The following is a 22,728-nucleotide window of genomic DNA, read 5'->3' as shown; positions in this document are numbered from 1 at the left end:
CCACCTCAAAATTTTTTTGTAATCTTTCCCATTGATTTGTCGCTGTTGGATATGACGCATAGTCAGAGTTCTCGGAGTCATGCAGACTTGGCCTGCTACGTGGGATTTTCGTCTATAGACATTTTAGTCCTCCAGGGCTGCAGTAACCACTAGGCGTCGCTGTTGTAGTTCCGCTGTTTGTCCGCTCGCGGCTTCCGTCCGCATCTTATCTCGCGCAATCTCCTCCTTCGTCTACGATACGCTCGCCTCATCTGCGGAACCGTCCAATCAGGAGCCAGGACTACAACTCCCGGCGTTCCCCGCGCATGCGCAATGTTGCCGGCGCGCCATCTTGACAGCGGGAGCTGCAGTCAAACCCACCGGATCTGTGCTGGCTGAGCGCTCCGTGAGCCCTCACCGTTTTGCAGGGGGGAAGTCGGCAGGGATAGGGCCGGCTGGAGCCCCTCGGTGCCGTCAGGGCCCCCTCACAGCGTGAGAGGGGCTGCACGGAGTGATGCCTTCTAGTGTTCTCCCCATCAGGGCTGTGTGATTGCAGGGGACAGGATGCCAGTGGTGTGGCCGACTCTCCTGGATTTCAGCCGAGATGAATGCAAAAGGATCCTCCGGAAACTGGGTAAATTTTCCCTCCGTTACTCCGTTATTCGACTCTAATGGCCACTGCGCATGCGCGGCTGGCTTTTGTGTGTGAATTGGCGAGACACACCCCCTTTCGTGACGTCACCCTCTCTCCTGTCTGACTGTAAACATTTCACGTGCGCCGCGGCCGCTCTGCCTCCAGGTGGCGCTGGTGCACAGTCCTATAGAGGAATGTACAGATTGGTTACATTGTCTCTGCTGTGTTCGCTGCTGTTCTCTGTTATCAGCCGTCTGCTATTACTTATCTCTCACTTTTGGGCCAAATATAGTCTAGAGACAATCCAGAATCCCTTCATCTAACCATGTATACATCCTACTGCTACCACTCTGATGGCTGCCATCTATGTCCTGTTCATTTGTTCACAGCGGTGTAAATAAAGTTAGTTCTATTTTTATTTTGTATAAACAGTGACACACCTGGTCGTGTCTGGTATTGCAGCTCTGCTCCATTGAATTGAATGAGGATGAACTGCAGTACCACATATGACCTGTGAATGGGTGGCGCTGTTGCATGTTGTTTTAATACTGTACAAGCCCCGGAAAGAAAAATTCACTTCACGGTTTATCTTTTCTGTATTTTCTGCATTGTTCCCTGTTATCAGCCAGAAGTCCTGATGAAGCCTCCTCCTGATAGGCGGGGTCAGCTATAAACAGGGTGATGTCTTCCGAAGACGGCTCCACCCCTGTCCACAGGTTGTATCTGGTATTGCAGCTTCAATGATGTGAATAGGGCTGAGCTGTAATACCACACACAACCTGAGAACAGGCATGGTGCAGTTTTTTTGTCCTTTTGGAAAAAACATCCACATAGTACAACCCCTTTAAGATGGGAACCTTCAGAGACGGCGTGCTTCTGCACTGTTGTAAACTAATAAGCTCAAATGTAGTGTCCCTTTAAATAGGAAAGGGTTAATGTGATAAAAGCTGAGAGCACCTGTTAAATATAATATATCCACACCAGGTGGCGCCGTACACCACATCCCCTAAGTGCCATTGTATTGAATGAGGCTGAGCTGCAGTACCACATATGACCTGTGGGATGGGTGGCGCTGTTGCATGTTGTTCCGCTGTCCCCTGTCTTTCTGCTGCTGATCATTCTACCCTAGGTCAGTGATGGCTAACCTTGACACTCCAGCTGTTGCAAAACTACAATTCCCATCATGCCTGAACAACCAAAGATATGGCTTTGGCTGCCTAGGCATGATGGGAGTTGTAGTTTTGCAACAGCTGGAGTGTCAAGGTTAGCCATCACTGCCCCAGGTGGTTGCTCTCAGTATTACACTGACCTGGTGGTCTCCATGCCCTGACAATGGCAGGTTTTATGCTCCATAGCTGCATTCACTATTCAGGCTTCAGAGCTGAAATCTCCCAGCCTTCTCTGCTACTGATTCAGTGTTTGTACAGGGGCGGCTCTGGTGATTGGCATTCTGGGAAGTGTCATCTATTCAGCAGACATCTATTGACATAGGCCCCTGATGGCGCTCGCTCCGCCACCCCCCCCAATGCTGTACTAACTATGCTTCAGAGCTGAAATCTCCCAGCATTCCATTCTGAACTGTGTCATAGGAACTCTGAGAACAAGCTTCTTAACAAATAGTAGAATTTTGAGTTCAGCTCTGAAGTTTAATTCTACTACGAGGTCACATAGTATGCATAGTGTTCCGCTGGTGTCCTCCACTCCTGATGGTTTCCCTTTCTCTTTGTCAGAGCTGGAGGCGTACGCGGGCGTTATCAGCGCCCTCCGTGCACAGGGCGACCTCAGTAAGGAGAAGAAAGACCTTCTCGGAGAGCTCTCTAAGGTTCTGAGGTGAGTGATCTGCATCATGGCGGCTGCGGGGGTTTCTCTATCGATTGTATAAGTAATAATGACTGATCACTGAGTGGCCTATGGATGCGTGCAGTCTAGACCCAACATCACTGATCCCCTACTCCCCCTGGTGGAGGATGGCTGCTATTACACACAGATGCTTATATATAGTATCTGTACACTCCTGACATGTCATGTTGTATTCTCCCCCCACAGCATTTCTACAGAGCGGCATCGGGCGGAGGTCCGCAGAGCGGTGAACGATGAGCGTCTCACTACAATCGCCCACAAGTGAGTATTATAAAGTGTATGTACATGTCATTAGGTATCCTGTATTATGCTCCAGAGCTGCACTCATTATTCTGCTGGTGGGGTCACTGTGTACATACATTACTGATCCTGAGTTACATCCTGTATTATACTCCAGAGCTGCACTCGCTATTCTGCTAGTGAGGTCACTATGTACATAATTACATTACTGATCCTGTACTGATCCTGAGTTACATCCCCTATTATACTCCAGAGCTGCACTCACTATTCTGCTGGTGGGGTCACTGTGTACATACATTACTGATCCTGAGTTACATCCTGTATTCTGCTGGTGGGGTCACTGTGTACATACATTACTGATCCTGAGTTACATCCTGTATTATACTCCAGAGCTGCACTCACTATTCTGCTGGTGGGGTCACTGTGTACATACATTACTGATCCTGAGTTACATCCTGTATTCTGCTGGTGGGGTCACTGTGTACATACATTACTGATCCTGAGTTACATCCTGTATTATTCTCCAGAGCTGCACTCACTATTCTGCTAGTGAGGTCACTATGTACATAATTACATTACTGATCCTGAGTAACATCCTGTATTACACTCCAGAGCTGCACTCACTATTCTGCTAGTGAGGTCACTATGTACATAATTACATTACTGATCCTGTACTGATCCTGAGTTACATCCTGTATTATACTCCAGAGCTGCACTCACTATTCTGCTGGTGGGGTCACTGTGTACATACATTACTGATCCTGAGTTACATCCTGTATTATACTCCAGAGCTGCACTCACTATTCTGCTGGTGGGGTCACTGTGTACATACATTACTGATCCTGAGTTACATCCTGTATTATACTCCAGAGCTGCACTCACTATTCTGCTAGTGAGGTCACTATGTACATAATTACATTACTGATCCTGTACTGATCCTGAGTTACATCCTGTATTATACTCCAGAGCTGCACTCACTATTCTGTTGGTGGGGTCACTGTGTAAGTACATTACATTATAAGTATGATAACCTTTCTTTACTCTTGTTGCAGTATGTCGGGTCCGAACAGTTCCTCTGAGTGGTCCATTGAAGGGCGGAGGCTGATCCCCCTGATGCCGCGTCTGGTCCCTCAGACGGCTTTCACAGCTGCCGCCAATGCCATAGCAAACTCTGCAGGACAACACAACTCCTCCCTGCCTGACCCGGCGGAGACTGGAAACAAGGAAGGTCAGTGCGGGGGATGCGGTTAAAGGGGGTTATTTAGGTATAGATAACAGCTGCTTTCATGCAAACACAGCGCCACCCCTGCCCTCAGGTTGTGTGTGGTATTACAATTCAGCTCCTTTTACTTCAGTGGAACTGAGCTGCAACCCCGCACCCAAACTGACGACAGGAGGGGTGCTGTTTCAGGGAAAACGTTTCCTGTGGTTTTAAGCCTTATATATACGGCTGCCATTTGTTTCTTTCTAGTAAAGCAGCGTCCGGGCCTCGGGGGTCTCTGTAGTCACTGATTGGTTTATCCTTGTGTCTCCTAGTGGTGGTGTGCTACTCTTACACCAGTACAACCTCCACACCCACATCCACTCCTGTCCCTAGTGGTAGTGTGGCTGCCGTCAAGTCCCCCCGACCTGCCAGTCCTGCCTCCAATGTGGTCGTCCTGCCCAGTGGCAGCACAGTCTATGTGAAAAGTAAGTGATGTCCGACTAGGGACAGTTTTTTACTTTCATGTCCGTGTATGGGAAAGAGAAGTGCTGCTCTGATCAGTGACCAGGGACAGGGTTATCACTGATGTCTGCCATAAAGCAAACTACTGAAAAACTTCCTGCTGTCTATAATAGAAAGGAGTTAGGTCCTACAGTTCATGTATGGGGCCCTGCAGACTGGTCATGTGACCCTATCCATCCCGGAAAGTGTCTACAATGGTCATCATACATGGAGCAATGGAGGAAGCGCCAGGTCTGAGGGATCACGTTACACCATGTGGACGGCTGGGTGCATAGGCGTCACTTACCTGGGGAAGCAGGTGGCGCCAGGATGCCCCATGGGAAGAAGACAAGATGGCGGGGGCAGTGTGATGGGCAATGTTCTGCTGGAGACCTTGGGGGAGATTTATCAAACATGGTGTAAAGTGAAACTGGCTCAGTTGCCCCTAGCAACCAATCAGATTCCACCTCACAGACTCTTTGGAAAATGAAAGGTGGAATCTGATTGGTTTCTAGGGGCAACTGAGCCAGTTTCTCGTTACACCATGTTTGATAAATCTCCCGCCTTGTGTCCTGGCATCATGTGTTACTGTGACACCGACCACCTACCTGACCATTGTACTCACCCCCATCATGGCGATGGTGGAGTCACATTATAAACACTTGTCTTTCTGTTCAGGTGTCAACTGTTCAGACGATGATGAGAAGCCCCGAAAGAGACGACGGACCAACTCCAGCAGCTCCTCCCCCGTGGTCCTAAAAGATGTCCCCAAACCCACCACGCCAGTCTCCAAGACCATCGCAGTGCCGGTGGCCAGCACCCCCAAAATGAGCAACATCATGCAGAGCATCGCCAACTCCTTACCTCCCCACATGTCACCGGTGAAGATCACCTTCACCAAGCCCACCACCCAGACCACAAACACGTCCACGCAGAAGGTGAGCGACACGGCCGCAGCACATGCAGCATCAGTGCGGAGATCACCAGGGCCCTGTACACATCAGAGGGCAGCAGCTGTGATCCACGTAATGTTTAGAGCCGAGGATGGCTGTATGGACGACCACATTGAAATCATCCTTTGTCCTTTTTTTTGTCTTCCAGGACTTATCAGCTGCCGTATGTCCTACAGGGAGTGGTGTATTCTCTCCAGTCTGACACAGTGCTCTCTGCTGCCACCTCTGTCCATGTCAGGGATTGTCCAGAGCAGCAGCAAATTCCCATAGAAAACCTCTCCTGCTCTGGACAGTTCCTGACATGGACACAGGTGGCAGCAGAGAGCACTGTGTCAGACTGGAAAGAATACACCACTTCCTGCAGGACATACAGCAGCTGATAAGTACTGGAGATTTAGATCTAGATTCAAAAAACTTAAATGATTTCTTTCAAAAACAGCGCCACTGTTCTCCCAGTTTGTGTGGGGTGTTGCAATTTGGTTCCATTAAAGTGGATGGAACTGAGTTGTAAGACCTCAGATATCCTGAGGACAGGGGTGGTGCTGTTGTTGGAGGAAAGCTTCCATCTTTAATAAGTGATATGTGCTATGTATATATAAAGTTACAGAATTTATGTGCTGATGGTTTCCCCCTAACTTTGTGCCACGCTGATGGTTTCCTTTTCTGAATCTTTACAGGTTATAATTGTTACAACTTCTCCCAGCTCCACGTTTGTCCCGAACATTTTATCCAAGTCTCATAACTATGCAGCGGTCACCAAGCTGGTCCCCACGTCTGTCATCACTTCTACTACCCAGAAGCCCCCAGTGGTGGCCACCTCAGCCCAGTCCTCTGCTGTCACCATCAGCGGCACCGCTACGCCAGTGTCCACGGGAAGTATCGCCGTCACCACCGTGGTGTCCTCAACACCATCCCTCGTGATGTCCACAGTGGCGCAAAGTAAGAGATGTTATAGGGTCTTTCCTCCATGTTATCCCCCCTCTCCCCAGCCATAGCATGTCACAGTCATCTCTCCCCTCACAGGGTGGGATACAGATACTTCTTCATGTTATCCCCCCTCTCCCCAGCCATAGCTTGTCATAGTCATCTCTCCCCTGACAGGGTGGGATACAGATACTTCTCCATGTTATCCCCCCTCTCACCAGCCATAGCATGTCACAGTCATCTCTCCCCTGACAGGGTGGGATATAGATACTTCTCCATGTTATCTCCCCTCTCACCAGCCATAGCATGTCACAGTCATCTCTCCCCTCACAGGGTGGGATACAGATACTTCTCCATGTTATCCCCCCTCTCACCAGCCGTAGCATGTCACAGTCATCTCTCCCCTCACAGGGTGGGATATAGATACTTCTCCATGTTATCTCCCCTCTCACCAGCCATAGCATGTCACAGTCATCTCTCCCCTCACAGGGTGGGATATAGATACCACCTCGTTATCCCCCCCCTCACCAACCATAGCATGTCACAGCCATCTCTCCCCTCACAGGGTGGGATATAGATACTACTTCGTTATCCCCCCCCCCCCCCCCCTCACCAGCCATAGCATGTCACAGCCATCTCTCCCCTCACAGGGTGGGATATAGATACCACTTCGTTATCCCCCCCCCTCACCAACCATAGCATGTCACAGCCATCTCTCCCCTCACAGGGTGGGATATAGATACTACTTCGTTATCCCCCCCCCCCCCTCACCAGCCATAGCATGTCACAGCCATCTCTCCCCTCACAGGGTGGGATATAGATACTACTTCGTTATCCCCCCCCCCCTCACCAGCCATAGCATGTCACAGTCATCTCTCCCCTCACAGGGTGGGATACAGATACTACTTCGTTATCCCCCCCCCCCCCCCTCTCACCAGCCATAGCATGTCACTGCCAGCTTTCTCCTCACAGGGTGGGATACAGATACTACTTCGTTATCCCCCCTCTCACCAGCCATAGCATGTCACTGCCAGCTTTCTCCTCACAGGGTGGGATACAGATACTACTTCATGTTATCTCCCCTCTCACCAGCCATAGCATGTCACAGTCATCTTTCCCATTACAGGGTGGGACCTGACTGACCGAAACTTTGACAGATGGGTAACGTGCTAGATATGTGTGTATGGTCTGACTTGTTGTCTTTCTGGGTTAGGTATCTCAACATCGACTGTGAAAGCCGCCTCCAACAGGCTGCCCTCTCCCAAGAGCCTGGTGGCGTCTCCCGGCCAGATCCTTGCGCAGTTTCCCAAGCAATACCAGCAGTCGCCCAAACACCAGATCCACCAGATATCACAGCAGGCGACGCCACTGGCACAGACGCCCACCTTGTCTCACCCCGCTTCTACCCCACAGCAACAGATGCCCCAAGGGATCAAACCCACCATACAGATCAAGCAGGAGTCTGGTGAGTGCTGATCCATAGCGTTACACACACTGGTTATAGGACTCTATCACACCAGTCCACCCACTCAGCAGGGTTTGTAAATTTTCCATTTAATTTTATTTCAGGTGTCAAAATAATCACACAGCAAGTTCAGCCGAGTAAGATCCTTCCGAAACCGATGTCCGCATCTCTGCCAAACAGCAGCAGCGCCCCAATCATGGTGGTCAGCAGCAACGGGGCGATAATGACCACCAAGCTGGTCACCACTCCCAGCGGTAAGTGTCATGCTAATGTGTATTATACCCCAGAGCTGCGCTCACTATTCTGCTATTGGGGTCACTGTGTACATACATTACTGATCCTGAGTTACATCCTGTGTTATACTCCAGAGCTGCACTCACTATTCTGCTGCTGGAGGTTTGGGGGATATTCTCTAATTCTGTTACTTTTTCCCTCTATCTGCAGGGACGCAGGCGTCATATACCCGTCCGGCTGTCAGCTCTGCCCTCGGGGCTCGTATGGCGGCCACTCCAGGGGCTACATATGTGAAGACCACCAGTGGAAGTATTATCACCGTGGTGCCAAAGTCTCTGGCTACACTGGGAGGCAAGATCATCAGTAGCAACATTGTATCTGGTAAGTATGTGCGGCATGTAAATGTGCGTGTGTGGTGACCTATTGGGATTAGGAGTTTCCAGTGACATTTAAAGGGGATATCAAGGATTAGAAAATCATAGACCCTTTCTTCCAATAACAGCTCCACTTTTGTCCTCAGTTCGGGTGCGGTATTACAGCTTAGTTTCATTGATAAGAATGGAGCCAAACTGTAATGTCAAACGTAACCTGAGGACAGGGGTGGTGCTGTTTTTGGAAGAAACCGCTATGTTTTCCTAATTCTGACTAACCAGGATAAATAATGTCAGTGACGGCCAGTGACTGCCAATAAGGTCAGTGACGGCCAGCACACGTCCTGAATACTGAGGGATCATTCTTCCAGATCTTCTTCCTTTATTACACAGAATGACTACTTCCTCTGGTTTGTTAGATACTTTACAGTCTATAAATGTATCTGTACGCCGGATCTTTTCTGGCTGAAGCGTTTTGCTCCAGTCTCGTCTGTCTTACAAGGTGTTGGAGGACCCGCCGGCTCTAGGCAGTGTTGTAGGGCAGGCTATTGGGGGGGGGACCCCCCGGCTCCAGGCAGTGTTGTAGGGTTGGGCTCGGGCGGCCACCATCCTCTGTGACTGGTATCTACTGCTCCTCTCCTGACGCTGACCGCACCCCCCCACCCCCACCCCCCGCTCCTCTCCTGACGCCGACCGCTCCCCCCACCCCCCGCTCCTCTCCTGACGCCGACCGCTCCCCCCACCCCCCCGCTCCTCTCCTGCTGACGCCGACCGCTCCCCCCACCCCCCGCTCCTCTCCTGACGCCGACCGCTCCCCCCCCCTGCTCCTCTCCTGACGCCGACCGCTCTCCCCCCTGCTCCGCTCCTGACGCTGACCGTTTTCCCCCCCCCCCCCCGCCGCTCCTCTTCTGACGCCGACCGCTCTCCCCCCCTGCTCCTCTTCTGACGTCGACCACACTCTCCTGCTGGTGGCCTCCATCTTCACTGTGAGCCTTTCCATCTTACAGAGCACCCTGCAGATCTGTCTATGGATTTTTTGCCCTAGTAACTTCTTTCTGTTCTCTTTAAAGGTACAACCACAAAGATCACCACCATCCCCATGACCTCTAAACCCAACGTCATTGTGGTGCAGAAAACCACCGGCAAAGGCACAACCATACAGGGGATCCCGGGGAAGAACGTGGTGACCACACTGCTGAACGCTGGGGTAAGTGCAGCGGGGCTTGACGGTCGTGGCATCCGCATGGGGCAGAGGCTTGGTATACATGGGTCTAGTCAGGGGGATTCCATCAGTGTGATACTAAGGAGAGAGGTCTGTGCTCCCGTATCTGTGTACCATATATGTGCCAACTCCATACTGTATCATTCAGTTTCCTAATGTAACTGCTGGGAATGGATTAATATTTCTCCCAGTCTACAGATCTATAGGCCGGATGTGATGACTCCTCTAATATAATGTTGTATTGTTATGTTATTCCAGGGTGATAAGGCTCTTCAGGCCATGCCAGCGGGCACCAAGCCAGCGATCATCACCGCCACCCGGCCTATCACCAAGATGATTGTCACACAACCTAAGGGCATAGGATCAGCAGTGCAGCCGGCGACCAAGATCATCCCCACCAAAATAGTGTACGGACAGCAGGGAAAAACACAGGTACATGGTGCCCTACACTATACTCCAGAGCTGCACTCACTTTTCTGCTGGTGGGGTCACTGTGTACATACATTACATTACTGATCCTGAGTTACATCCTGTATTATTCTCCAGAGCTGCACTCACTTTTCTGCTGGTGGGGTCACTGTGTACATACATTACATTACTGATCCTTAGTTACATCCTGTATTATACCCCAGAGCTGCACTCACTATTCTGCTGGTGGGGTCACTATGTACATACATTACATTACTGATCCTGAGTTACATCCTGTATTATACCCCAGAGCTGCACTCACTATTCTGCTGGTGGGGTCACTGTGTACATACATTACATTACTGATCCTGAGTTACATCCTGTATTATACCCCAGAGCTGCACTTACTATTCTGCTGGTGGGGTCACTGTGTACATACATTACTTTACTGATCCTGAGTTACATCCTGTATTATACTGCAGAGCTGCACTCACTATTCTGCTGGTGGGGTCACTGTGTGCATACATTTCATTGTGCTCTGCCTGACTAGAGTGCATGGGGCTGACCTGCCATGCCACATACAACCTGTGGACAGATGTGGCGCTGTTTTGTTCCTTTAGGATTCTGATCTACATTTTTCCCTCTTCTTTTAGGTTCTTATAAAGCCGAAGCCGGTGACCTTTCAGGCCACTATGATGAGTGAGCAGACCCGGCAGCTGGTCACGGAGACTCTGCAGCAGGCATCGCGGGTGGTGGAGACCACAAGTGCCACCATCCAAGAAGTAAAAGAAGACACAGAGAGCAGCTCTTCATCCACAGAATCCTCCCAGAGCTCCCAAGGTGCCGATGTCTACATGTCAAGTTAAGCCAAGGAACAAATCACATGTTAAAGATTTTGCCTCTTCCCCCCCCCCCCCCCCTCGAATAATAGATTACCGCCACTATATACCTAAGCACACCTGTCCTGCACTCACCCCATCCATGAATGGTTTGTCCCGTCACCCAAGATCCAGTGATCGCTGCACAGCCTGCTGGTAGCACAGGCTCTGGTTGTGCCTTTTCCTCCCACAGATGCTGTTTACCATCCTCCGTATAAACGATCAGTAAACAGATGGCTGTGTGGGCTTTGTCAGGCGTTTACATTTTCTTTCTTTTGTCCGTCAGATTCCCAGCCGGTGGTCCACGTGATCGCCTCTCGGGGCCAAGACTGGTCGGAGCATGAAATAGCCATGGACACCACTCCCACAATTATCTACCAGGACATCACGGGGGAGTCCCAGTCTGCAACGTCCACCATCAAAGCCCTGATGGAACTGCAGCAAACCAGCGGTAAGTGCAGGCCATGTGTAATAACATGGGCCTCAGTGTTAAAGGGGATCTCCCAATCTACAGGGTAGGGGGGCCAAGTAGCTGATCGATGGGGGGGTCTCCCACTGATCTTGAGAACAAAGGCCAGTTGTCCCCTTATATATGGGAAAGGCAGCCCACCTCCCCCATTCACCCTGTAAGGTTTCTGTGCCAACCCTTCTCTGCTTCCTCCTGTAAATCTAGTTTCTGTACAGGACTTGATCTGCTGCTTTGCATTCTGGGACTTGTAGTGTTTTATGCCACATACTAATTAATATAATATATATATATATATATATATATATATATATATATATATATATATAAAAATTATATCTGCTCTGTACTAAAGAGATGCCCTCGAAGTAACGATGGGTAACCATAGAAGTTAAAGGGAAAATGACTTCTAGTATAAACCTTTTTATGTTAAACATATATTTTTAGGAATTTCTGGTGACATTATTTTCTAATTTTCCATTTTTCTATCTATATTATAAAATAATCCTGATATCTTGCAGTTTTCATTCTCACCACTGGGGCTAAAACTAAGCTGATACTTCCTGTTGTGTCTGTAGTGATAAGAGGAGACTGCTGTAAAGTTATCTGTACAGCTTTGCTGCGTCATGTGACACCAGTAGATAGAGGAGACAGTAGCAGCTCCCTGTGGAATGACTCCTTCACAGGTCACAGTAATGTTTCACATTCATCTCAAGGGGACAGAGTCTGTCTATTGTCTTCTATGTCCATGAGTCTTGCTGTAAAGCATGTCACTAAATGCCGTTAAAAACATCTCAGGAAAGATAGCCGCCCCCATAACAATGTACAAAAGGTAAAAAATAAAAATTAGTCAGAAAACACAAAGATTAGAATAAAAGAACAAGTTTTAGTATCTGACTCTAATCAGTAAAAGAAAATTTAGGTGACACGTCCCCTTTAAGTGTCCCGGTCACTTGCAAATCATACTGACAAGTACACTGATTGTTAGACAGCGCTGGGCGAAGTGCAGGCTGAGCTCTTCACTCCCTGATTGCCTCTATTTACTTCTAATTGGTGGTGGTCTCAGCACCCAGACCTACCCCACCTGTGTGATGTGTGTCCCCAAACAACTGGATGTGACTAGTGCGTAATCCATCCTTCTCTTTATGGCTTCTCACTCCCTCAGGTTATTGTGGGTTGAGGTTTCATGGTCAGATCCATGACTGGTAGTGCCGCCATCCATCGCTGTGCATGTTTCATACACTTCTCATCGTTGACAATCGGGCAGTGGTTCTCAGAGCTGTGTAATCCCCAGCCTATAGTCCCAGGACTGATACGCCGTGCCCCCCGCCCCCCCCCCCAGACGCAATGATCTGAGCTCGGCTTCCTAGTATCGGGCTCCGTCATCGCTTCCATTTCTAATTGCCCTTTTATTCTTCAGTGAAAGAGAAAGCGGATTGTAAGCCCCGCCAGCCGACTATTGACCTCAGTCAGATGGCTGTTCCCATCCAGATGGCCCCACATAAACACCAGGCTGAGAGTTCTGCCATCGCCGTGGTGGAGTCAGAATTGGTTGCAGAATACATATCCACAGGTAGGGGGCGCAGTCAATTATTTTAAGATCCTGTAATAGGGCGTCCAGTCCTGGGACCACTGCTGAGATTGTCAGGTAGAGACCCTGAAAACCCTGCCTGGATTGTGATAGGTGTCCCTCTAACGTATAAGTGACCGGCACTGCTGTAATAATCTCCTGTAACAAGCATTGATCCTGAATCCAAGTTACTGCATACATACACCACTACCACCCTCATAACCTTTTATTATACTGCGTACATAGATTACTACCACCCCTATCAGATAATATAATTCTATATTACTGTATACATAGACAACTACCACCCCCATCATAACCAGATATTATACTGCATACAGAGAACACTATCACCCCCATCATAACCTTATATTATACTGCATACAGAGAACACTACCACTCCCATCATAACCTGATATTATACTGCATACATAGATCATACATCATAACTTTATTCTATCATATTCTACTGTATAAATAGGAAACTACCATCCCCATCATACAACCCTTTTCAGAACTATATCATACTCTATACAAATAACACAACAACCCCCAACATGACCCACCCATCCGCCATGAATCCCCATCATGGTCCCCCCCCCTTATTGTCTGCGTCATCCCCTCCATGCCGGTCAATTTGCTGTGGTCGTTTCCAATAGTAAGCTGCGTCCATAGTTCCTTAGAGTAAGCTCCATGATACAGTATATACAAACGTCACCTCATATCTCAGCTTCCAGCAGGGGAAAGAGGGACACGGACGCCCCTGACCTCTGAGGGTTTCAGGGGAACCTGGATCCAGGTTACAGCAGTGAACATCCCTCTGTACCTTTATGGAAGATGAGAGCTGAGGGGATTAGTATTGGGGTCTTCTCACTGTGGAGCTGTCTGCAGCATAAAGGAAGCACTATAGTCAGAAGGGCGGCTTCTCCCCTGATATAACAATAAGTCTTTTGTGTCACGGAGTCAGAAGTTTGATCCCTACTTAATCTGTTACTTTACCATCACCTGGATTGGCGTGACCTCACCAGCAGAATAGTGAGTGCAGCTCTGGAGTATAATACAGGATGTAACTCAGGATCAGTAATGTAATGTATGTACACAGTGACCCCACCAGCAGAATAGTGAGTGCAGCTCTGGGGTATAATACAGGATGTAACTCAGAATCAGTAATGTATTGTACACAGTGACCCCACCAGCAGAATAGTGAGCGCAGCTCTGCAGTATGGTACACATCTCTGGGCTGTGTATAGTGATGTAGACTTGTATAGGACACCTCCGGTAGTTGTTCTCCTCCCAGAGTGGTGTGATGTATGTGTGTGATGATACAGCTGTTCCCGTATCACCTGCCCACTTCCAGTAATCCTGTGCTGTGACCCCACTCTGTACCTGTTCCTGTCGCCCCTCTCCAGGTATACATATATCCTCATAACTAGTGACTATCATATCATTGGGACACGTCTTTCTGTTTTTTATTGGAGTAGATGGGAGGTTTTGCGCTTTCTTTTTTCCCCCAGATCTCTTTTCTTGGAGTAGAGGGTGGTTACAAGGACCCGTCCTTTTCTGTATTACACAGAGGTCCCATTGATGTGAATGGTCACTGTGTAATGCTTCACTCAGCTGTACAGCTTCCCTCTCCTAACATGCTTGCTGTTATTGAATAGGACCATTCTTAGTTACCTTGGGCAGTGGCACGATCCTGTTCTTTTTCCTTCAGGTAAGACGAGACCTGTGGCCTCCACCACCACAGTGAGCTCTGGAGACGTCCCCCTCACCTCGCTCCTTCAGGTCAGCCACCCGTCACAGCATCACCACCTGCAGACCTCACAGTCCTCCCGTACGCTGCTCCAGCACATCTCCCAGTCTCAGAGCGCAGCCCAGACGTCTGTGCTGGTGAAGTCGCTCCCCACGTCCTCCAGCGGAGCCATCACACATATAATGCACCAGGTATGATCAGCAGAGCTCAGCCCACCATCACTGCAGCATATGTGGGGTTACCAGCCGTTTCTTTAGCTCCTATATACATGTAATCTCCCTTTGGACGAGCATACATGTTTCCGAAACCAATTGATTTGAAAGAAAAAGATTTTTGCTGCAATATCCCTTTAAGTTCTGCACAGGAAGGGCAGCTCTGGAGCACAAAGTGCTGGTCTTACAAATACTTTGTATATGTGTATTAGACTTCCCTTCCTATCATCCTGCAGGCGCTGAGCAGTCACACCGCTTTCAAGAGGACAGAAGAGACTGTGACGGAGGAGGGTGAAGTGGAAGAAATGGACACGCTGGATCCTCAGACCGGTCTCTTCTACAGATCCGCCCTGGCTCAGAGGCAGCAGAAACAGATCCACCTGCACCAGGAGGGGGCGCACCTCCAAGTGAAGACAGTGCAGTCGCTGCAGACCAAGCAGAAGCAGATCATCCAGCTGCAGCCGGAGCAGATCCAGCACAAGATTCAGCAGACGGCCCAGTTATCAATCCGACAGCAGAAGATCACCCCGCTGCAGCAGGAGCACATCCAGCAGCACACACAGCGCCACATGCTGGTCAAAGAGAGGCACATCCCCTCACTGGTGTCTCAGCCGCAGCAGACTGTGGTGCAGGTGCTGGCCGTGAAAACAACCCAGCCGCTACCGAAACTGCAGCAGGTGCCAGGCCAGCAGAAAATATACATGCAGTCACACCTATCCCAGACCCCAGTACAGATCCCAATGTCATCGGAGAAGCAGCCCAGCAGTCAGGTAATCTTCCGGGTAAGGTATGGGCCAATTATTCGGGGGGTTAGTGATCCCAAAATGCGCAGTGTAGCCATATCTAGACAGGGATTCCCCAAGCACAATGAGTGCAGCTCTGGAGTATAATACAGGATGTAACTCAGTATCAGTAATGTATGTACACAGTGAACTCACCAGCAGAATAGTGAGTACAGCTCTGGGGTATAATACAGGATGTAACTCAGGATCAGTAATGTAATGTATGTACACAGTGACCTTGCCAGCAGAATAGTGAGTACAGATCTGGAGTATAATACAAGATGTAACTCAGGATCAGTAATGTATGTGCACAGTGACCCCACCAGCAAAATAGTGAGCGCAGCTCTTGTGTATAATACAGAATGTAATCCAGGATCAGTAATGTCATGTATGTACACAGTGACCCCACCAGCCGAATAGTGAGCACAGCTCTGGAGTATAATACAGGATGTAACTCAGGATTAGTAATGTTTATTATGCTGTGTAACTGTGTGTGCTTTTGTTTGTTGCATGCCCTGTGACTTATGATACTCCCTGTTCTCCTGCAGCCCATAGTATCACAGGGTTCTGCGGTTACGAAGATCACGTTTGAGGGACATCATCCGCCTACTGTTTCGAAAGCAACAGTAAGCGATTGTCTACCAAAGCTCACCCCTGCTATAGCCAGTATCCTCCCCAGCATGTCATTGGCAGACAAGGCATCCGTTGCGGATATACTGAAGATGTCAATGATGGAAGCCGATATAGATCCGAATGTTGAACCCATGATTGTGGATGCCCCATGTAAAGTTACTCCTATAATTAAACCTATGCCAGTGTTAACGGAGGCGGCCATACCTCCTCAGGTGCAGAGGCTATCTACACCAAGTGCAGTGACCACTACTGTACCGCCACCTCCTAAATGCTTCCCAGCCCCCATCATTACTGCAACCTCTTCCACTGCGCTGCCAGTACCATTGCCACCACCACCTCCACTTACCAGAAAAGTAGATGTTCCTGTTGCCAGTCAGATTATTCAGATCCAGAATGTCCCACAAGCTCCAAAGAGAACGGAAGAAATGCCTTCTGAAATTATTATACAGGTAAGCCCTGACCACTACTATAATACTGCCTACTATATACAAAAATATAACTACTATAATGTTGTCCCTATATACAAGAATGTAGCTACCATAATACTGTCCCCTATATACAGGAATATAACTACTATAATACTGCCCCCTATATACAGGAATATAACTACTATAATACTGCCCCCTATATACAGGAATATAACTACTATAATACTGCCCCCTATATACAGGAATATAACTACTATAATACTGCTCCTATATACAGGACAATAACTACTACAATACTGCTCCTATATACAGGAATATAACTACTGTATATATGAGCAGTATTATAGCAGTTATATTCTTGTATATAGGAGCAGTATTATAAGAATATAACTAATGTAATACTGCCTCCTATATACAAGAATATAACTACTATAAGATACTACATGGAGAGAAAGGAGCGGCTGCACATCCCACCTATGGCTGATGTTAATGCTGACCGACACAGTGTGGAGTTAGCGTAGGGACCCGTGTGAACCAGGGGACTGGCACGTTGGCACACGGGGCAATATGGTTTGATCAAATTATATACCAACATCCTGGCGTTGGTCTTTAAAATAGGCCTAGCAGCATTAATATCAGCCATAGGTGGGATGTGCAGCCGCTCCTTTCTCTCCATGTTGTATAACTACTATAATACTGCCTCCTATATACAAGAAAATAACTACTATAATACTGCCTCCTATATACAAGAATATAACTACTATAATACTGCTCCCTATATACAGGAATATAACTACTATAATACTGCTCCTATATACAAGAATATAACTACTATAATACTGCTCCTATATACAAGAATATAACTACTATAATACTGCTCCCTATATACAGGAATGTAACTACTATAATACTGCTCCTATATACAAGAATATAATACTGTTGTCAGGTGTATGATTACTATGAGATGTGTGGCAGACATGACGGTACCTTACTGTCTCTCTTTCCTCAGACCATCCCGCAGTATCCGATCCCCTGTCACTCCAGCTCCAACGTGGTGGTGGAGCCCAGCGGCCTCCTAGAGATGAATAACTTTACCAGTCAGCGGCTCGGGGATGAGGACACGGTGATCATTCACGATGGCGACATCACTACGGATGAGAGGACACAGTGTAAACCATCGCTCAATATTGAGCATGCATAGCGGCCATGGGAAATGTTTTATGGACTTTGAGACCAAGATGGTGAACCGTTTTCTCTATGAGCACAGTATTTTTATTTTTTTGTATTTTATTTTGTTTTTATGCCAGTAGTGGAAATCTTAGACCAAGACGTTGTATACGACTAATCATGGAACGACTTCAGGATCGCCACATTTTGGAGGATTAAGGTTTTCCTGTGAAATTCCAATATGGCCATCTCCAATCCACACAGACATTACCACCAATACATGTGGAGGCTGGGAGTGAATAACATGGGATCTCTTATGTTACATTTCAGATTGGGAGATGATGATGATTTCTTTTAGTGTTCATCTATATATGGTATAATTTCTTTAATCTGGCATCTAATAATCCAGTATGAGACCAGAAGCAAAAAAACTGAACAGAAAGAGTTAAAGGGATTAATCAAGATTATAAAAACAGCGCCACTCTTGTCCTCAGTTTGGGCGCAGTATTGCAGCTTAGTTCATTTGATTGCATAAGAGCAGAGTTGTAATACCACACACAACCTAAGGACAGGGGGTGGCACTGTTTTTGGAAGAAAGCAGCTGTATTTCTAATCCTGTATGACACCTTTTAATTTGCTGTTGTTGTGCAACTACAACTCCCAGCATGCCCTGACAGCCTGTGGCCTTCAGGGCATGTGGGGAGTAGTAACTGCACAACATAGACATTAATGTAGTTCATATTACACTCCTGATGAAAAAAGCAACATGGCGCTACTATATGTAAGAAGGCAGCCTCTAGGCCTTGTGTAAAAGAACTGTCAGCCATCTCAAGGCCTGGTTGTCCATAGCAACCATTAAGAGTTCAGTTTCATTTTCTGTTGAACCAATCAGACTTCAGTTTAGAAGGTAAAAGCTTTTTTCTGGTTGGTTGCTATGGACAACGAGGCCTAGGATTCCAGTATGGAGCCTAGCTGGCAGTGAACGCCACATAATCATGTAGATTTGACACTAACTTTATGAGACCAGCTCCAGTGTGAACAAAGGCTTACTTACATATAATATATCAGAACTGTCAGTGTGTACTACATGTCCCAGCATAAAGAAATGAATGGTCCCAGCATAAAGAAATGAATGATCACAACAAATAATAAAGTTTTGATGCTGACACTAGACACGCTCGTTTTTTGTTACGCTCCTCAATATGGATCCTTTTCTGAGGGGGAGTGATGTATGCTGTTATGTCTACATAGACTTTTATATAATCGAGATACACATACTATAAAGCACGAGCGTGTCCTGTGAAGGTTTCAATTAACTTTATTAATGTTGTCCCAGAACACATTGTTTGTTAGTGTTTGTAATAACACAAATAGTGCCACCCCTCAGCCCAGGTTGGATGTGGTATTGCAGCTAAGCCTCCTTCGCTACATTAGAGCAGAGATGCAATACTAGCCTCAACCTGTGGTCAGGTTTGGCACTATAGGACTGAAGAGGTTTAGGGCCCTATTCCACGGCGCGATTATCGTTTGCATAATCGTTAACGATAAACTATCCAAACGACCGCTATTGCGAAAGACCTGAAATCGTTCACCCATTTACATGGAAAGATAATCGTTACTTATGATCGTTCTTGCGGTCGTCTTGTTGTCGCTATTGTGTTCGTCACTACTGCGAACGATCGATCGACGTCTTATTCAATGCGAAAGATTTGCAAACGAGCAACGATAAAAATAGGTCCAGGTTTTATTAAACGATCAACGATTACGCATTAAGTCATTAACTGCTATTCAACCGAACGATTATTGTTTAGATTCGAACGATTTAACGATAATCTGAGCGATAATTGTCCTGTGAAATAGGGCCCTTAGCTGCTGTACCAGACATAACCCACATGTTGTGCTTTAAATAGGCGGCCATGTTTTAGCAGTGACCACTCTCTTATGTAGATGGCTTGTAAAATCGGTGAGATTGCTCGTCTTCACTCCCAGCCTTCACATGAGATTTGCCAATCCTGTTTTTATTGCTTCACAATCAAGTATAAGATGACTTTTGCATACTGAAGCCGGCCGTATATACGCACCCACCCCTCGTGACCAAGGGCGCTGGTTATTAGTCCTGTCTTGTAGCTTTGACATAAACATGGCTGTATTCTATTCAAAATAGCACCACCCCTGCCCATAGGTTGCTTTTTGTATTGCAGTTTCATGCCGTGGAAGAGAATAGGGTTGAGCTGCAATACACCACCAAACCTGTGGACAGGGGTGGAGCTTTTTAAAAAAATTTTTTTAAAGCTTCTTAAACTATGACTGTGAGCTGATTTATCTCGAGGATCCACCATGTCTGTACAACCTCCCGTGGTGGCGCTACTGGGTTACTGCTCCACTTGTATCCTAGTTTTTGGGAGTTACACAATGTTTTTCTTTTTTTGTTAATTTTTTTTATGGATATGTTGCTGTGGTGTGTTCTTCTGACGCAGAAAATTGGGAAGTGAATGTACAGCAGAAATCTCTCCATCCCCGTCCGCCGTGTTTTTGGAAGCAGCTCAGCCTCGATCACTGACACCGATCCTTTTGCCAAACACCAGCTGCGTACAGTGTAAATCGTGGTACGCGCTATGGCGCATGTTCCCATTGTGTACACGCAGTTTTTATATCTACTGTAACAAGAACATGGCTTTCCTAGACCACCTTGTGTTGGAGGTGGCTAAAGGTGGATTGCCGTTCAAGACATGTGGAAAGCTTGGTGGTTTTCAAAGAAAAGTACCCTAGTGGTTGTGACAGTGCCTTGTTCTGCAGAGAGGATGCCATGAAACCCAGCTTTCCTAGTGCCCTGAATGGCAAAGACTTAGTTTTACTGGAAGCAAAGCTGCCTCGTTATTAGCAGTATTGGGAAGGAAAGCTGGGTGAATGATGATTCAAAGACTCAGCTTTCCCTGGATGACTGCTTCTAGCAATGCTGCCTGGTTATAAAATATTACAAAGAAAAGCTCATTTGAATTCAGTCACCCAGCTTTTACAGTGTCCTGAATGTCATACTTGCTCCTTTCCAGTATAATTCCATAATATGGCGACATTACAATCAGGAGCCTGGGACAGCTGAGTGGGTCTATGAAGTGTCACCCACCGAGCTGTCCTCACTTGCTGAATGACAAAGACCCATCCATCCTTCCCTAGCTTCTTGCTTGCAATGCCACACCTAGTTATGGCATCACACTGCAAGGAAACGTGCCATTCAGGATGCTAGGAAAGCTGGGTGATGTGTTAGCCATATTGGAATAACCCAGCATTTTTATTAACATAAGTAACTTGATGATATGGTGGGGTTTATATGAATTTGACGGCTTAGCTGATTGGCTACCAGTGCTGCGTATACGGTCGGTTTCAGTTGCGGAGTGTACAGCAAGGAAGCACATGGACGCCACTGTATATACACGGACTGTCGGAGACTTCAAGGACTTTGTGAGAACTTGCTGAGATTTCTCAGAACTTTGAGACTTTTTTAAAAAAAAAAAAAAAGCTAAAAAACCCCCGAAGGAGATGCGACTATTTAATGGTGTTTTTAGCGAGCGTGTACATAGTATGTATAAGGACTGCGGTTTCTGCAGCGGCTTTTGTACAGAGATTATAAATAACGGTTTCCTGATCACTCGCTGTGTATTGTATATAATGTGTATATAACTCTGGTGCTCTTCCTGTATGGCTCATGGCCGTATCCTCTCCTCCCTGCTACCTGCGCCCCATATCTGCTGAACACCATATTGTAGAATCCATCATGGCTTCCCGACCCCCAGACAACTAATGTGGGTTCAGATAATAGACGGGCTGCCAGGTTATTAAAGATCCGTCATCAAACTTGCTGCTTCTCGTTCTCTGTCTGTGAGTAATCTGGGTCTCTGGCCTGTTGGTCGCTCCTCGGGGGCGGGGCTTTGGCTCGTTTCAGTGAAATGGGAGAAAGGAGGACATTAGTGTTACCATGACAACTGCACCCTGCCACCACTATATTGACAGCGAGGAGGAGGGATGGTGTGGAGTATATCAAGAGCCTACAACATCCAGTGTATGTGGCTACCAACACTTGTGGAGGGGCTATGTGACGCCCCAGAGCAGCAATGGGTCTTCCTGCATATACAATATATTCCAGGAATGAAGAAACTGCGGCCCTTCAGCTGCTGCAAAGCTACAATTCCCATTGAGCTTTGCTGTGACTGTCCGGGCATGATGGGAGTTGTAGTTTTGCTGGTTCCCCACCACTAGTCTATGGTATGGGGGACGGGAGGTTACAGGCTTCACCCTGTGGGGTCCCTTGTGACTCATTGTATAGATGTTACTTGAAGCCTGACCTCAGCCCCGATCCTCAGAGACTCCATGACCCCTCCCCAATTTCTTACACGTATATGAATCAGACACTAAGATATTTATCATTTGCTGCCAAAATAAATGGTTTCCTGGCTCACACACACACGTTACCTGGTTTTCAGGACATTGTGCATGTTCCCATGATTCTTAAAGGGATTTTACCTAAATCAGTTTGCAGGCAGCCTGCAGTGTAAAGTATGGATGGTTTCATTCTGTTTATTAGGAGGATATCCATTTGTAGAACTGTAGAATTACAACAAACAGCTCCTCGTATCTCCGCATCCTGGAGCCCTGTGATTGACAGGAGGTGAAGACCATGGAATCTCCGTAATATTCCAGTTGATACAATGTATCATTCCACAAAACCAGACATGAACAACTGATGACAGATGAACTTTTTGGAGCACATTTAGCAACTGCGCACTTTTTTATGTGGAACGAAAAAATTCTCATTAGCAGCACTGGCTTTGAGGAATCTTGCACAATTT

The 22,728-nt window shown here is 47.3% G+C and overlaps 1 protein-coding gene across 4 annotated transcripts; it reads left to right on the top strand.

The window, feature by feature from the left end:
- Positions 1 to 316: 316 nt before the first annotated feature.
- On the top strand, positions 317 to 21,736 carry EMSY (EMSY transcriptional repressor, BRCA2 interacting). 4 transcript variants are annotated; one of them, XM_069969545.1, is made up of 19 exons: positions 317 to 613; positions 2,344 to 2,443; positions 2,660 to 2,734; positions 3,766 to 3,941; positions 4,250 to 4,402; positions 5,097 to 5,356; positions 6,049 to 6,310; positions 7,509 to 7,760; positions 7,865 to 8,014; positions 8,205 to 8,375; positions 9,436 to 9,572; positions 9,846 to 10,019; positions 10,649 to 10,835; positions 11,160 to 11,324; positions 12,760 to 12,912; positions 14,624 to 14,853; positions 15,111 to 15,656; positions 16,205 to 16,738; positions 17,727 to 21,736. In XM_069969545.1, the coding sequence occupies exons 1-19, from the start codon at positions 544 to 546 to the stop codon at positions 17,916 to 17,918; spliced, it is 3,987 nt and encodes a 1,328-aa protein (XP_069825646.1). In that variant the 5' UTR covers positions 317 to 543; the 3' UTR covers positions 17,919 to 21,736. The 4 variants fall into 4 exon arrangements, with proteins under 4 accessions (XP_069825646.1, XP_069825645.1, XP_069825644.1 ...); XM_069969544.1 differs by having other exon boundaries at positions 10,649 to 10,856; positions 15,111 to 15,644; XM_069969543.1 differs by having other exon boundaries at positions 10,649 to 10,856.
- The last annotated feature ends 992 nt before the right edge of the window (positions 21,737 to 22,728 follow it).

Source organism: Dendropsophus ebraccatus, chromosome 5 (genome assembly GCF_027789765.1).
Source record: "Dendropsophus ebraccatus isolate aDenEbr1 chromosome 5, aDenEbr1.pat, whole genome shotgun sequence".
Taxonomy (NCBI): Eukaryota; Metazoa; Chordata; class Amphibia; order Anura; family Hylidae; genus Dendropsophus; species Dendropsophus ebraccatus.
The sequence above is the reverse complement of the archived record's forward strand: the minus strand, read 5'-3'. Positions and strand labels throughout refer to the sequence as shown.

Excerpts from the sequence above, each read along its gene's own strand:
- EMSY (XM_069969543.1), top strand. The coding sequence starts at position 544 with ATGCCAGTGGTGTGGCCGACTCTCCTGGATTTCAGCCGAGATGAATGC. Across the intron at positions 2,735-3,765 it reads CTCACTACAATCGCCCACAA|TATGTCGGGTCCGAACAGTT; the intron begins GTGAGTATTATA and ends CTCTTGTTGCAG. Across the intron at positions 15,657-16,204 it reads GCAGTCAGGTAATCTTCCGG|CCCATAGTATCACAGGGTTC; the intron begins GTAAGGTATGGG and ends GTTCTCCTGCAG.